At 41.0% G+C, this 17,479-nt stretch overlaps 1 protein-coding gene across 1 annotated transcript in view; it reads left to right on the top strand.

Moving 5' to 3' along the window:
- FANCC (FA complementation group C) overlaps nt 1-17,479 on the top strand; it is a 293,240-nt gene that overhangs the window by 107,414 nt on the left and 168,347 nt on the right. The window contains exons 2-3 of the mRNA XM_014583931.2: nt 9,887-10,090; nt 12,265-12,349. Coding sequence (XP_014439417.1) covers nt 9,926-10,090; nt 12,265-12,349 — 250 coding nt within the window. The 5' untranslated portion in view covers nt 9,887-9,925. The remainder of the gene's footprint in view (nt 1-9,886; nt 10,091-12,264; nt 12,350-17,479) is intronic.

Below are 17,479 nucleotides of genomic sequence, written 5' to 3'. Positions count from 1 at the left end.
CAGGATTTTGGGCACACACACACACACACACACACACACACACGGCATAAGTTTTTTAAGCTGCCGGGTCCAGGACTCGAACCACGGTCAACCACGTGGGAGTCCAGCAAAGTAACCATTATCTGCTAGTCCCTCATTTCCTGAATTTTTTATTTCCTTTTTTTGTTTGGTTTTAAGTTGCTAGAGGAGGCATGTGCTTGCCAGAGAGAGATGGAGCAGGGGTTTGGGGAGAAATCACCCCCCCAATGGGCCATGGTCACATCACAATCCCTTCTCCATCCTTTCTTTCAGGATTTTGTTCATGTAAGCGCATGTGCCCAGTACCATTTCAAGAACTTTCTAGGGACCAGCAGTTAGCGTAATGGCTATGTCGCTGGACTCCCACGTAGTCGACCGCAGTTTGAGTCCTGGACCCGGTGGCTTAAACTCACACCGGGCGCATGTGCATGCATGCCCAAGATCCCAAGAGGAGAATGGAGGAGAAGGGATTGCGGCGTGGCCATCCCCTCGGGGGGTGATTTCTCGCTTTCTATCTCTCTGTCTCTCTCTGTCTGGCGAGCGCACGTGCCCTATAGCAAAAACCCCTCTCCAAAAAAAGAAAAAAAAAGAACTTTCTGAAATCTCCTTATACTGCCAAATAGCAGTGTGCTTCAGCATTGACCAGCTGTGCAGTGACTCTCACTCTTGGCCTCACTTAGTTTGGGTTTTTGTTTTAGGTTTTTGCCATAGAGCATGTGTGTTTGCTAGAGAGATACAGAGAGAGGGAAAGTGGATACAGAGAGTCAGAGAGAGAAAATGAGAAATCAACCTCCAAGGGAATGGCCATGCTACAATCCATTCTCTTCTCTCGGGATTTGGGGCCTACACGTACATGTGCCTGACATGAGTTTAAAGTCTCTAGGTCCAGGACTTGAACTACAATTGGTCATATGGGAGTCCAGTGCCTTAACCGTCACACCACTTGCTGGCCCCTCCCCATTTATAGTTTTTATTGCCAAGTCAACAGGTAGAAGCAGGTAAATGGTGTGAAACCCATGCACTCTATGTTGCCTTCGGAATTCTGGAGCTATTGCCATGCATTTCAAGGCACATCAGTTATCATTCACGTTATTATTTCTTTATGAATTTTGAGTAAGTAATATATGTGACATTAATCGAAAAGGTACAAAAAGGTATATGGTGAGTCCTAGGTATGGTTGCACAAGAGGAAGTATGTCACTGTACAATGACTGAGGAAACATGGGGCCCTGGGTTTGGTTCCTGGCCCTACCTAAATAGTCTGGGTACAATGGCATGTACCTGTGGCCCTAACAAACTATGTATTGAGGCAAGAGGATTGCAGTGTAGCAGGACTCTGGCAAAAATTCTTCTCGTTTGGGACCAGCAGGTGGCATGGTAGTTAAGATGCTGGACTCCTGCATGTCTGACTGCGGTTTGAGTCCCAGACCTGGTGACTTGAAACTCACGCCAGGTACATGTGCATGCATGTCCAAAATCCCAAGAAGAAAATGGAGAAGGGATTGTGACATGGCCATCACCCCTACGGGGTGATTTCTCGCTTTCTGTCTCTCTCTCTCCCTGGTGAGTGAACATGCCCTATAGAAAAAATGTCTTTAAAATCAATCACAAAAACCCCTCTCTCCCCCTCCCTCTATCCCTTCCTTTCTCTCTCCCTCCTTCTCATTAAGGAAAAAAAAAAAAAAGGAGTGTATACTGTAGCCTATTTCTTTCCTTTATTTATCATCTATCCAGCTAACTCTCCTCCCTGGAAGGGAGCCACTGGTGTTAGTTTCTTGAATACTTTCATTTTCAAGGACATATCCTGACTTGGCACAGACTATGGGATCTCAAGAGACTTTCTAAAGTGGCAGGTCTTGTATGTTCATACGATTTCCATTCTACTGTGTGGAATGTGTGCAAGGCACCTGTATTTCTCTATTCTTCAGCTTCTTTCAGCTGGTATCTTCAGTAGACCTATGTAGGTGACATCTGTCGTGTTCTGACAGGACATCTCTGCAGCAGGTAAAAGTGAACTGCTTTTTCATTTCCTCATTTTATCCCAATGGAGAAGTGCATTTACCAGCTTCCTGTGCATTCTAGGTGCTGAGGGTGGTGTCACTTTGCTTTAGGCAGGATCCACATCTGAAAGTGCAGGTTGAGCTGGAGTCACCTTTGTGCATTTGATAGCCTAATATCGCTGACCGATTGGTCCCAGTTGGTGAGATGGGATTTTCTGTAAATCATCAGATGTATAGCATTTTCTTTCTTACTGATAATTTATTGTTGGGGCACTGGGAGTGGGTTTCAGTGGCTTTCACCTGACCATTTCTGGAAAAGCCCAAGGCGTCAGGGCTCCTGATTGAGGAGATACTTCATTGGTCTGTATTACTATCTGTTTCCTCGACTTACTGTTTTCAACTCTAAAATTAACTGAAGTTTCACTACCATTGTACCTGTTTGGCCCAATATTTAGTTCTAAATTTCGCTACTTTCTCCAGAGTTCTGTTGCCTGTAGTTCACTATTTATTATCTATGTCTGCATTCATTTGTATTCTCTGATCAAACATCACAGAAAATATCATTGGTTCAGGTAGAGGGAAAAGAGGAAAAAGAATGTATTGGAAGGCTCCTGGGTTGCTGACAGAATCAGAGAGCTGGAAAACTGTACTCTGGAAGAACTTCTGGTTTCTAGCTCTACAGGTAGGAACGTGAAAGTCACATTCCATTCTAGTAACAAACTGAAAAATCAACAATTCTTCTTAGATCTGTAAGAGTAGATAGGCAGATACAGAGCAAACCACTGCCCCACCCCCCACCCCCAATTGGAGAGACCGATAGGCAGATACAGAGAATCGCAACATGTTAGAGCAGGAACCAGCATGGGGATGGGAAAGCCTGAACTGTATGATTGCTGGAGTCACACTGTGGATAAATCTAGGAGTTAAAGCTCTAAAACAGGGACTGACAGGTGTCGTGGTGGTTAAGTCACTGGACTCTCACTTGACTCACTGCAGTTCACGTCCTGGACCTGGAGGCTTCCTTTCTCTCCCTCTCCCACTCTCTGTCTCTCTCTGGTCAAATTGCATATAATAATAAATAAAGTTAAATTAAATGAATACTTTAAAAAGAAAACTCCAAAGCAGCCCAGTTGTAGGAAAGCCCCTCATGTTTTCATGAACTTGACTTCCAGAAAGTCAAGCAGGTCCTCACAGTAAATACTGGAGGAAAAAATACCGTGTGCTTTTGGAAGAAGAAGGGGAAAAGGAACGCTCTTGAAATAAGCCAGAGCATTCTGTTCTTCACAAAGAGAAACTAGCTAACCATTGCCTAACTTGCTGGGGTTTTATCAGCAGTCAACTAAGAGAATAGTAATGCCCAGCTCCAGCCAGCTTTAGCCTTCCGTGTGGGAGAAAACATATACACAGCTCCAGCCCACTGTTGCCACATCCTGTCCCACCTAAGTAGGTGGGAGACAGTACTCCTCCCCCCAAAAAATTGAGAACGTTACAGCCTTGAGACCTATCTCGGAAAAGTCAAGACCTAATTATAGGACTTTAGAATGTGTCTCCTTCTCCACGCCTTACAAACATTATAAAAGTCCTGATTACATCATTTGCTTTTACCCCATATATCATGTCTCATTCCCAAGAAAAAAATGACAATGCATACTACTAGGCAAAAGAAAGGCTAAAGAGACAGAGCAAGTATTGGAAGCAGACATGGCAATGATGTTGGAATTATCAGGGAATTTAAAAACTATGATTAATATGATAAGGATTCTAACGGATAAAGTAGACAGCGAACAAGAAAGGGTGGGTGATGTAAGCAGAGAGCAGGAAATGCTAAGGAACCAATAAGAAATGTTAGTGATGAAAAACACTATAATTGGGGCCAGCAGGTGGCGTGGTGGTTAAGAACATTGGACTCCCACATGGCTGACTGTGGTTCTAGTCCTGGACCTACTGGCTTGCTTTCTCACTTTCTCTCTCTCTCTCTGTCCCTCTCTGGTAAAATTAAAAACAAATAATAAATAAAGTTAAATAAAATAATTCTAAAAAGAAAACCAAAATATTGTAATAGAAATGAAGACTGTCTTTGATGACCTCACTAATAGATGGAACATGGCTGAGGAAGGAATCTCTGAGCTTGAAGATTATCTCAGTAGAAACCTCTAAAACTGAAAAGCAAAGAATACACAGACTGAAAAAAAACCAGCAAGCCAATGACTGGGACAACTACAAGAGGTGGTTTATATGCAATGGGAATACAAGAAGAAGAAAACGAGAAAGGAAAAAAAGAAACATTTGAAGCAGTAATAACTAAGAACATTCCAAATTAATGTCAGATACCAAACCACAAATCCAAGAAGGATTTATCCATGCAGGATAAATATCAAGAAAACTACACCTAGGCATAACATTTTAAAATTACAGAAAGTCGGCAATAAAAAAAACCCCGAAGGATTCCAGAGCTAGGCATAACATTTTAAAATTACAGAAAGTCAGCAATAAAAAAAAAACCCAAAGAATTCCAGAAGGAAAAAAGCACCTTGGCTTGTAAAGATAAGAATTATACCAAACTTTTTCTCTCTCTTATTTTTTTTTAAAGGCTTATTCATTCTTTATTTCATGAGAGATACATAGACAGGCACTCTCAGCAGGGTCTTCACTTTGTGCTCCACCCCCAGTCTCAGCCAGCCTGGATCCTGACATGCATGTGTATCCAGCATGCTCATGGAGGCCCTAGGTCGTGAACTCTCTGTGTCCAGTTGCATATTGCTGTGACAGCACTTCAGCCTGTATCTAGACTTTGAATGATATAGTTCTGCCTAAATGTCAGAATTCAGATTCAGATTCCCATCAGCCTACTTTGCTCGACAGGAGTCATCATCCCACCTCTCGGCTGATTAAGGAAAAGTAAATTATTGTAACCAAAAAAGGGGAGGGGACCAGCAGTTAGCGTAATGGCTATGTCGCTGGACTCCCACGTAGTTGACTGCGTGCGTGTGTGTGCGTGCCCAAGATCCTGAGAGAATGGAGGAGAAGGGATTGCGACATGGCCATCCCCCATGGGGGGTGATTTCTCGCTTTCTGTCTCTCTATCTGGTGAGCGCACGCGCCCTATAGGGAAAACCTCTCCAAAAAAAAAAAAAGACAAAAAAGGGGAGGAGGAAGAATGCTAAACAGACAAAACCAACCGATACCCTTTCCGGGGTGTTCAGTTTAGATCCGTGTTTCTCACGGTGAGCTGCTGCCTCAGTGCATCAGTGTGTTAGCGACCCTGGCTCACAGGTTCTAAATGCTGGTAACACTCTCACTGCTACCATCACAACCAAGGCACCACCCATTCCCCACCTCTCCTCCACCCCCACAGACACGCATGCACAGTCTGTGGAACAAAACATTGAGGACCACTGCTCTGTACAATCCTTAAAGCTGTTTCCACTTAAAATAGTCAGATGCAGGGCCGGCAGGTGCCATGGTGGTAGTTAAGACGCTGGACTCCCACATGGCTGACCATCGTTCAAGTCCCTGATCTGCTGACTTGCTTTCTCACTTCCTCTGTCTGCGTGTGTCTTCCTCTGGTGAACATATGGGCCCTGTAGCAAATTAAATAATAATAATAATAATAATGTAATTAAATAAATAATTATTTAACAGTAACAACAAAAAAGTCAGATGCATTTCCATTGCCAAGCAGAAGGTTGTCTGGAATTTTATTATAATAAAATAGTGTTTCTTGTCTCTTTTATCAAAAACTATTTTAATCTACTGTTCCCAAACATCTAAGCTGGTCTACATCTAGTGCGGTATGAAATATGTAAGAAATTAATCAATTTGTTTCTTCAATTTAATTTCTTCATTTTAGAGTACAGACTTTAGAACCAACCCCTAGATCCAAATGCCACAATTGTAGCTCTACTGTTTACTAAGTGCAAGGTCATTTCATAAGGTGCTGTAATAGTTAAATTAGTATGCAGAAAGCATTTAATATATTGCCAAGAGCATAGTGCATAGATGCATGTCTGCATAAGCTATTATTATTATTATCATTATGTTTGTGAGATGGAGTATTAATAATTACATTTCACATAGGTAACATAGTTTAGGAACTTTCTTTGGGAGGAGTTACCCTTTTACAAATAAATTGCTCTACTTGAAAAGTGTTTGGCTGTGGCATTTAGTACACTGAAAAGTACCAGTGAATTAGTCACTTCTTCATTCAGGGTTTATTGAGCGTCCATCAAGCTGGTGCGAAGTTCTAGGGAGACAGGGAACTTACGTACCAGCAGAGAAAGCACTAATGACATGAACAATAAGTGCTCCAGGTGGTTACTGATGTAAGCTATGAAGGAATGACGGACAGGCCTGGATGCAAGGAAGGGTTTGGTATGTCTGTGGAACAGATGAGAGACTGGACGAGCCAGGTGATCCTGGAGAGAGGAAACGAGGAAGATCAGATAGGGTTTCCCAGGCTCTTAGAAGCTCCAGTAAGGAGCTAAGGTTTATTCTAGAGTTTAGGTTTCTTTCCAACTCCTGAGGGGGAGGTCATATGCTGGGTTTGGTTTATATTTGCAAAGTTGTTTTCGTCTACTATGTAGTGAATGACCTGGAGAAGGGCAGGTGGGTCTGGTAGGAGACAAGTGCCACACTCTGGAAAGAGACAGGCGGGGATCGGCTGGGGCAGCAGTGGCAGAGATGGTAGGAAGTGGCTCGTCAAGTCAGATCATGCAGAGGTGGAATGGCAGGGCTGCTGACTGCTCAGATGACGAGGACGAGAGAGAGAGGAGTCAGGGCGAGCCCCTCGATTTTGGATTTTTACATGTCATTTTGACAGTATACGTTATTCCCTCTATTATTAAAATTTTTTTTCTTTTCTTTTTGATGTGATTCTTCTCAAAGCTAAATTTTTAAGTATCATTTAAAAACTTTTATCTTCCCAGTCTAGGGCAGCTAAATTGTACAATCTTCTTAAATATCTTCTTGTTTTCCTATTTAGTAATGGAAATCTCTTTTGATATTTTGGAGCATTTTCTTTGTTAATTATTGCTGCTGAAGGTTCTTTTCTTTTTTAGAATTTGGTAGAGGGGGGACCAGCAGTTAGCATAATGGCTATGTCGCTGGACTCCCATGTAGTCGACCGCAGTTCGAGTCCCGGACCCAGTGGCTTAAACTCATGCCAGGTGCATGTGCGTGCATGCCCAAGATCCTGAGAAAAGAATGGAGGAGAAGGGATTGCGGCGTGGCCATCCCCCCTGGGGGGTGATTTCTCACTTTCTGTCTCTGGTGAGCGCACACGCCCTATAGCAAAAACCTCTCCCAAAATAATAATAATAATTTGGTAGAGGGTATGTGTGCTTGCCAGAGTGAAAAAGCACCACCTCTTTGCCCCTCCCCCCCCAATTGGTCACTCCACAATCCCTTCTCCATTTTTTCTTTCTGGATTTTGGGCATGCACACAAATGTACCTGTTGTGTTTTTCAAACTGCAGGTCTGGGACTTGAACTGTGCTGTCAGCCATGTGGGATCCAGCCACCCTAACCACCATTCCACTGGCTGGCCCAGCTGCTGAGGATTTAAAATCACTTTACCACTTGGCAGAGTGGTCTTCTGAAATTAGGTTGCTGAATATCATCCCCTGGAAGTGTAAGAGTCTGAAAGCTTCCACGGTTAGGAGACAGCCCTTTTTCGCCCACCCACCACACTTCCCTTGGGCCTGGAGGGAGTGGATGGAGGAGCACAAGATGGGAGGAGTGCCTGAAGTTCCCTGGCCCTGCCCCTCCTAGGGCATATGCCCACGGTAGAACTCCATTTTTTTTTTAAAATTTTCGTTTATTATTATTATTGTTATTTTGAGAGGTTTTCGCTATAGGGCACGTGCACTCACCCGAGAGACAGGCAGAAAGCAAGAAATCACCCCGCAGGGGGTGGCCATGCTGCAATCTCTTCTCCATTCTACTCTCGGGATCTTGGAGACACACACACACACACACACACACACACACATGGCCTCTAGGTCTGGGACTAGAACCACGGTTGACTACATGAGCGTCCAGCAGTGTAACCATTACACCATGTGCTGGTCCTAGGGTTTTTTTTTTTTTTTAAGTTACTTATTAATATTTCTTCCCTGAGTGGGGAGGAGGAAGACAGACAGGGTCCCAACTATGTGATCCACCCTTAGCCAAACCAGCCCTGGGTCATGGGAACACTGGTGCCTGGTGTACTCAGGGAGTCGCTGCGCTTGGACTGGGACTTCTCCTGTGGGATTTCCTCTCAGGGCATCATTACAACTGTGCCACCTTCTGGGTCCTCCAGTGTTCTTTTTAACATGGATGTAAGCAGTAGGAAGTCAAGCTTAAGAGGTTTTTTCTTTTTGTCACTTAGGATGAGTACACCTCCCCAATAATTGGAATTTCTTATCTTTTACTAAAAGATGACTGTTCTTGTGAATGAATTGAGGTCGAGCTTATAAAGCTGGTTTTATTTTTCGTTTTTTTTTTTTTTTAGAATTTTTTGCCATAGGGCACGTGTCTCGCTAGAGAGAGACAGAGACAGAGGAAAACTGAGAAACCACCCCACAAGGGGGGTGGCCACGCCTCCATCTCTTCTCCTCCATTCTCCTCATAGGATCTTGGGCCTGAAGCAGGTGCGACTTGGTCCTGGAGGAGTGACTCGGTCCTCCATTATAAACTGTTAGATCCCTATAACTAGAAACTTGCCTTCTCCTTTTTGCCCAAGAATGATTAAATTCCTATGTCCTTAAAACCCCACTCTTCCCGGTTGCCTTAATATAAAATCTCTAGTCCCTGGACCTTGCCTGGAGCCATGGAGACCACTGAGATGTCCTTGTGTTTAGGCAGGGAAGGAACATACCCTTAGGAATGATTAACCTGTTTCCCTGCATGTTCAGCTTCTGAGTTGCGGCTTTTACATTGTAAAAACCTTATCCCCTACCCTTTCAAGTCCACCGTTCTTTGGTATTGTGATTGCCACATCAACCTGGAAGACGATGTGACTTTTGCCTTTTATAGACATCCTTCACCTTGGACTCTGGGCTCCAGGGTTTTGAGAGACATGATTCCTCCCACCCCCCCATTTGCAACCGGCTCAATCAGTAAACTCCAATAAATTTCGCTATGTCTGGATGTCCTCTTATTTCTTGCTGAGTGGACTATGACAGACAGATACACACACACACAAACACACGCGCACACACACGGCCTGGTATGAGTTTCAAGTCACTGGGTCTGGGACTTGAACCACAGTCGGCCATGTGGGAGTCCAGTGACATAACCGCTTCACCATCTGCTAGTCCCTAAAACAGTCTTTCACTAAACTAAGCAGATTGTTTAAATCAGTGCATGTGAAATGAATTATTTTACTCTTTTCTAAGAAATTAAGAGAAACTGGAAAGAAAATTCATTAGACCATAATATAGAGATTTTTTTTATACCTAAATGAGAAACCAGAAATGCATATAAAACATAAGAACTTCAAAAACATTTTTTAGGCACAGACTATTATTAAACACCCAGGATGTTTTTGATTTCCCATTAAAGTACTCAAATGAACTTCATATTCAGAACATTTAAAAATAGCTCCGTGTTAAAAAGAAGATACAAAGTATTATCAGCTGTGCCTTTGTACATAATTAGCATGTGCCTGTGAGGTATAAAGATTCCTAGTCTAATGATATTCATGATAAAAAATAAAAGGTTCAGATGGTAAAAATTGAGCTACAGCTGGGTGGCACATTTAAAACTCACTCAAAGATAACTCCAGCATAGAAGGCATTCTGTCTTAGTCCCTTCATCCATCAGTGGTTTGTGAAGTCACTGGTACCAGATCCTTTTAAAATGTTTCATTTGTTCCCTTTCTTACAGATTTGATGGTGATCATAGTTTCACTCAGTGCTCAGCAGGATGGCTGAAAAATCAGTGGACTTTGCTTCTGATTATCAGTTTTGGATGCAGAAGCTTTCTGTATGGGACCAGGCTTCCACATTGGAAACACAGCAGGACACCTGTCTTCACCTGCCTCAGTTCCAGGAGTTCCTAAGGCAGATGTATGAAGCCTTGAGAGAGATGGTGAGTAGTGGACCAAAGTGCCACCATCGGATTTCACCAAGCTTTGCAGGGTCAAGGACTATGGTATTGACCTACTGTACTGACAGATTAGAAAGGCAAGCTACCCACAGATAATGCATCCAAGAGCTGATTTCCCAGTCTCTTAGTTAGGATGAAGTCAGTCTTTTCTTTCTGACTAGGTTATATTGTCACTTGAGACTTCCTGACCCAGCAAGTTGACTTTAAACAAAGAGGATTTTGATGTTTGGGTCAGGTAATAAATGGGATTCTTTTAAGGACCTTTGCGTTCCTTAAATCTTGAAGAGGTTGCTGAAATGCTTACCTTTTCCTCAACCCTGTTCTCCATTCGGCTCTCCTAAGAAATGATCTGATAAATCTTTAAGGTGACCTTTTCTGATAAATATTTTGAGTGTTTTCACTATCGTATGATTGTTTTGAATTTTTAATGTATTTTCCTTTTGTTGTAAAGTTTCTTATTTAATTTGTAATAGATGTTTTTATGACCTAGCTCATGTTTTCATGAATATATTACTTGTCCTATCTTTAGTTTTAAAATTTCAGAATGAAGAGCAAAGTTGTCACTTAACACAGATATTCTTGTATTACACTTCTCTTCCCTTAGTCAAAGAAGCAAGTAGGTGATATGAAGAGTAATTCGGGTTGATAATATGAGTTCATGTGTTTTTAGAAACCAGAAAGAAAGATACATTCATTTTAAAATTGTTTTCTGTAGTAAGACTTATGTAACCTGACCTTACCCTGGTCCCAGAAAGACTAGGACCAGCCTCGGTGCTGAGGCAGATGCAAGGCATTTGTTGCTGCAGCAGCAGGAAATGCTTATCATTTTGGCTTACCTGCACATTATCTCAGTTCGGTCTTATTTCTGAACTTTTGTGAAAGGTAAAGAAGTGGGAAATGGGCCAATTGTGCGATAGCACATGGATTTTTTAAATCTTAAGCTGTTTTCTATTTAGTTGATCTTTTTGTCTCAGAGTTTAGGTTGTAGCCTAAGTATGATGTCATTTAGCATATAGTAATCAAAATAGTAATAAACAGAGATATATATCTTTATGCCTTGACTGCTTTTATTTCTTTTTACAAGTTCCAGAGTTCTTATTGTTTTAAACCTTCTTTGAAATAGTCTTACTGGAGTTGAGTTAGGAAACTCTTATGGTGGAAGAAACCTGGGATAAAGATACAGAGTTGTAATTATTAATCACCAGTTATGCTTTTTACTCTTATACGGTCTTTGCTATTTTTAAATAAAGTGACCTTTCTTGGCTATTAAGTATAAGTAAAATAAAATTAATTTTGCAACAGGGCCAGCAGATGGTATGGTGGTTGGGGTTCGAATCCTCGATCTGGAGGCTTATGCTGGACGTATGTGCATGTGTGCCCAGAATCCTGAGAGGGAAATTGAGAAGGGATTGCAGCGTGGTCATTCTCTCGGGGGGGTGGGGTGGGGTGGGTTTTCTTTAACCCCCCTGTCACCCCCTGGCCCTATGGGAAACCCTTTTTTTTTTTTTGGGGGGGGAGGGGTTTTTGCTATAGGGTGCATGCCAGAGAGACAGAGAGAGACAGAAAGACAGAAAGCGAGAAATCACCCCCCAGGATGGATGGCCATGCCTCAATCCCTTCTCCTCCATTCTCTCGGAATCTTGGGCAGGCATGCATGCACGCACGCGCACCTGGCATGAGTATAAGCCACCGGGTCCAGGACTTGAACCGCGGTCAACTACATGGGAGTTCAGTGACATAGCTGTTACGCCAACTGCTGGTCCCCTATGGCAAAAATCTTCAAAAAAAATTTGGGGGGGGACAACAAAATTGATTTTACTTATTTTATATATCTTAGCTTTATTTTAAGATAATTGCTTTTGTTAAACTGTATTTGAATTCTTTGCCTAAAGGGTTTCTTTAATCCTTTTTTATCTGCTTTTCCAAAATATGGGGAGGTCTTCAAAAAATTCTTGAAAGATACATATTATATAAAAACTATGCATGGATTTCAGAATGTTTTACACCAGAATATATTTGTACTTCTATTCTGTGAACTTTTTGAAGTTTCCTTATACATGCTAAACAAGGATTCAAACTCCCTTCACCTATAGTGGCATGTCAGTCTTTTTGACTTAAATAGTTTTTACTGACAAATTATAATTTTCTTTTTACAGGATTCTAGAACCATTGTTGAAAAGTTCCCCACAATTGGCCAACTGTTAGCAAAATCTTGCTGGAATCCATTTATTTTAGCATATGGTAAGAATACAGCATGTGTTCTCTGTAGATATAAGTTTCTAATGACAATTTCATTTTTATTAATTTTTTAAAAATTAATACATAATTGTACATAGTTTTGGGGTTACAATGTGATTTTTTTAGCATAAGAAATAAATATGTAGGGCCAGTTTGTGGTACGGTGGTTATGGCAGCTGAATCCCACATAACCAGCTGCCCAATTTAAGTCCTAGACCTGGTGACTTAAGAAACATGCCAGCACATGTACGTGCATGCCCAGAATGCTGAAAGGAAGGAGAAATGGAGGAGAAAGGATTGCGTTCTGACCATTCCCAATGGGAGTGCTTTCTTCTTTCACTTCTCTCTGGCAAATTTAAAAAAAAAAATAAAAAAAGAATATAATGTACAATGATTTATTCAGGATAATTATTATACCTACTATATCAACCATTCACCATTACTTTTATTGGGAGCATTCAAATCCCCCTTTTAGTTTCTTTGAGATACACAGCAAGTTGTTGTCATCTATATTCTCTCCACTGTATTTTACAGCACTAGAAATTGTTCTTCCTATCTGTCTGAAATTTTATTTCTGTTGATTTACACCCCTTTATTTTCTTTCTATCCTCCAGGAGTCCTTCTTCTTCACTCTGTCTCTGAGGTCATTTTTTTTTTGTTTCGGTTTCCATTTGCAAGGAAAAACATGTGGTATTTCTCTTTCTGTGCCTGGCTTATTTTACTTCACTTAATGCTCACCCAGCTTGCCTGTTAGTGTCAAATACCTAGATTTTTTTCCTTTTTTAATGGCTGAATAATATTCCATTGTGTACATATACCACATTTTCTTTATTCACTTAATAGGTGATGGATACTTAGGTCAGTTCTATATCTTGGGGATTGTGAATGGTGCTGCAGTAAACACTGGGTACCAATATCTTTGCAACGTTCTGATTTACTCTCCTTTGTATATATACCTAGTAGTGGGATTGCTGGGTCAAATAGCAGTTCTATTTTTAGTTTTTTGAGCAACTTCCATAATGTTTTCCATAATGGCTGTACTAAATTATAGTCCCATCAACAGTGTAAAAGAATGCCCCTTTCTCTTCATCTTTGCCAACTTTTGTTACTTATTTTTTTCTTTGTTTTTCCATTCATTATAGAGCACATGTACATATAGAAGAGAGAAAGAAAGGGGGAGGAGAGAGAAAGAAAGAGAAGACCCTCTACATGGTTTGGTCATGCTATAGTCCTCCTCCTCCAGTCTTCTACCTTACTACGGTCCTTCATATGTGTGTGCACATCCCCAGCATGTTTTCAGGCTAACCGACTTGGGGAATTGAACTGTAGTGTGCAGTTACCTTCCAGCTCTTAACTGTTCCGCAGAAGCTGGGCCAGTTTGTGCTTTTATGATAATATCCAGTCTAACTAGGATGAGATAACATCTCATCATGGCTTTCGATCTACATTTCTCTAATGATTAGTGATGCTGAGCATATTTTTAAATATGTTTGTTTGCCATTTGTATGACTTCCTTTGAGAACTATTTATTCAGATCATTTGTCCTTTTTAAAATCATGTTATATTTTTGCTACTGAGACATTTAAGGTCCTTATATAGTCCAGTTATTAATCTTTTGTTAGATAAATAGTATAGAAATATTTTCTCCCATTCTGTGCATTGTCACTTCACTCCATTGATTGTTAATGACAATTTAATCTTTGTATTGCTTAACAAAATAGAGAGGCTTAAATTATAAACCTTTCTTTTGTTTTTCATGGAACTTAACAAATGTATTTTTTGTCCCATTACAAAGATGGCATCCTTTATTGTTGTCTGTAGATTTTTGTGGATGTACACTTGTGTGTACATGGAAATGTACACACGTATGTGCAAGCGTGCACATGTGCAGGTTTTTGCTAGGGGATCCTGCATACTCAGCCTTATTCACTTTACCCTGACCCTAATCTGTCCTTCCTCCTTCACATTTATGCCTTTTTCTTCTCCTTCCTCCTCTGCACTCACCAAATGGCAGCACTGTAGTGAACGAGGACTGTATTTTTCACCAGAGTCACACTTCCCTGTGCCAACTTCATACATTGTAGCAAGGTCAGTGTTTCTCAAATATCTTTGACCGGGAATATATTCCATGTAAATGTGTATGTGTATATATACATATGTACACACATATATACACGGACATAAGCACATGTACTCACACGTGATTAAACATATATTTTTAAAATATGTTCTCTCTCTTTTTTTTTTTTGGAGAGATTTTTGCTACAGGATACATGCTCTTGCCAGAGAGACAGAAAGCGAGAAATCACCCCTCGGGGGTGGCCACACCACAATCCCTTCTCTTTCATTCACCTCTTGGGATCTTGGGCATGCATGCACACACACCAGGTGTGAGTTTTAAGCCACAAGGTCTAGGACTTGGACAATGGTTGACTGTGTGGGAGCCCAGCGACATAACCATTATGCTATCTGCTGATCCCAAAATGTTCATGTTTTTATGTGCAAGACACATCCACTGTGCTATTTTAAAAATGGTATTCATGACCCAAAACTGATTTCACAACCCCTGATGTGTCATGCGTGACTACAAGGTTTGAAAATCATTGAGCTAGGCTGATATTGACAGCAGGAGAAAGGAAAAGAAATTGTTGAATGAACTCTGTTTGAAAGACCACCCATTGTTCGATGCTTTATGGATTTAATAACCACTTTTTAGAAGACAAGAAATTCTACACCCTTTAAATGTGTATGGAGAATGTAAGACGCATTCCCAATTCAGAAACATTAAAATGTAGGAAAGTTTGTGTTGATGAGTGCTCGCTTTGTGCTGGGCTCTGTTCTCTGTGGAATCATAATGGATCTGAGTTCTTGACGATAGCCCTACAGAATGAGGAATTATGGATTACAGTAAATAAGTCACTTTTCCCAGAATATAAAACTAACAGGAGCCAGGACCCTATTCCTCATCTGACTCTAAAGCCCATCTTGTTTTAACATTCTGCCCCTGTTTTATTGCATGTTATGCTTGGCCTCATCACTAGCCAGCTTCATATGAGTGTAAATATTCACTCAATAAATACTTACTAAGTTTTTGTGTATGTGTTTAGTCCTAGGAAAACTTGGCTCACTATTTCCATCCACGGGGAGAGGGACGAAGGAGCCCTAAGTAGATTAGCTTGACTCCTGTTAGTTCCTGTTGTGGAGCTCTGAACAGGAAGCAGCAGTTGCTGAAGGGAGGGAGAGTTTCACAGGAGAGCCCCAGAGTGTCTGATCTGTGGGGCTCACTCTGCAAGACTGCAGATGGGATAGTATTCCCTAAGACAAGGTTCTGAACTCACTGGGTCTTGTAGTTCTTGCTTGTAAAAGGGAGAAGGAGGTTGGACTGATTTATCCTAGTGGCCTTAAATTCTTATCTGTCTGCAGTGTTTCCTTAGCACCTTATCTGCATTGGTCTTTTCTGACAACCAGAAACAAATTCTTCATCCTCTTCTGTTCCAATGCTTATGTTACCTTTTGAACTGCCCTTTAAATTGCAGCTTCCTGTTTGAGGTAGCCTTTGGTTCTGAGCTCATAGAGGTGGCTGACAGCACAGAACTCCCCGAGTAATCAAATCTTGCCTGTGTTGCCACTGGTGTTTGCTAGTTGGGCACTTTCTTCTTGGAAGGAAATCTTTCCTTAAGGTTTTATATCAAAATTGTTATTTCATTTTATTTACCAGAGGGTAAATAAAATGTGTGTGTGTGTGTGTGTGTGTGTGTGTGTGTGTGCGCACACGCACACACACACACACACACACACACACACACAGTGTTTTGTTAAACTGCTGTGTCCTGGACTTGAATGGGTAAGTCAATAATATAAGATTTTACCAGAGGGTAAATAAAATGTGTGTGTGTCAATAATATAAGACTCAGCTCCTTAACCATCAGGTTCAGGGCTAACCCCTCAACACTGCTTTTTAAATATAGTAAAAGCATACAGTTTCCATCATGGGACAAAGCAAGTCATCCATATCAATCGAGAACAGGATAAAAAATAACCATAAAAAAGAAAGGAAGAATGATTTGGAAATGAAAAGATACCAAAAAGAGATGAGACTTATCTTTTGTAATTGAGACTTATTTGTGGTGTCCAGGATCAGTACCAGCTTTTCAATGTGTAACTAATTCTTAACATACGGACCAAAAATTTTAAAAGCCAAATATCTTGATTGTTTTTAAGTTATTCCAGTGACATTCCAGCTTCAAATTTGTAGACAAATTTTCCCTAAGAGGCTATCAAGTACCTCTGTCTTCAGATGTTGGAAAACATCTTCTTATCCCATAATGTCCTCTACATACACATATAGCCTTCACCTCCTGCAACTCCAGTCCTTCGGTTCTTGTTCTGCAAGCCTAACAGCTATGATTTCTCTCCCTATTTCCTATCTAGTTTGTGGAACAATTTTGCCCAAAACTTAGAAGCTTAAAACAATAAATATTTATTGTTTTAAAAACATTGCTGCCTTCATACATTTAAGCTTTGGAATTAAGGTTTGAAGGATTAGTTTAGCATTCATTTCAAAATTTAAGGTATCAAAAATAAATAAATAAATAGATAAAACATTAGCTGGCAAATGTATACTAGTCTATTTCTTTCCCTTCCACTCCTTTTTAGAATCTGTATTTGCTCTAAGATCTGCAGTCAGGGCCTTGGCCTCACCACGGGTCCCAGGCAGTTTCTCATCACACTCAGCATGCCCTGTGGGATGATGCTCTAGCCCCATGTCAGGGCTTCTGGGGGGGGGGAGCCTGACGGATGCCATCCCCTGAGGAGTGCTGGTGGCACTTTAACTAAGAAGTGATAGTTTGCTTATGTCTGTGAACCACTAAAGCAGAGTGAGCTGAAAGCTCATTGGCTGTACATTTCAGCATTTTTTAATGCAGTAACTCTAGGCAAAGAAAGGCAGCCCTTAAAGGTTGGGTGGAAGTTTCTCTGGCTCTTTTTCTTTTGTTCTTTTTCTGAGAAGAAGAAGAAGAAAAAACGATATACTTGTTAAACTGTGTGCAGAATCACTCAAAACCTGGGTTAAAAAAAAAAAAAAAAACCCAAAACCAAAAAAACCTCCCATCTTTTGGATTCTTTTAGATTTAA

The sequence above is a fragment of the Tupaia chinensis genome, unplaced genomic scaffold (genome assembly GCF_000334495.1).
Source record: "Tupaia chinensis unplaced genomic scaffold, TupChi_1.0 Scaffold145148_1, whole genome shotgun sequence".
NCBI lineage: Eukaryota > Metazoa > Chordata > Mammalia > Scandentia > Tupaiidae > Tupaia > Tupaia belangeri.
This window is presented reverse-complemented; position numbering and strand designations above follow the sequence as displayed.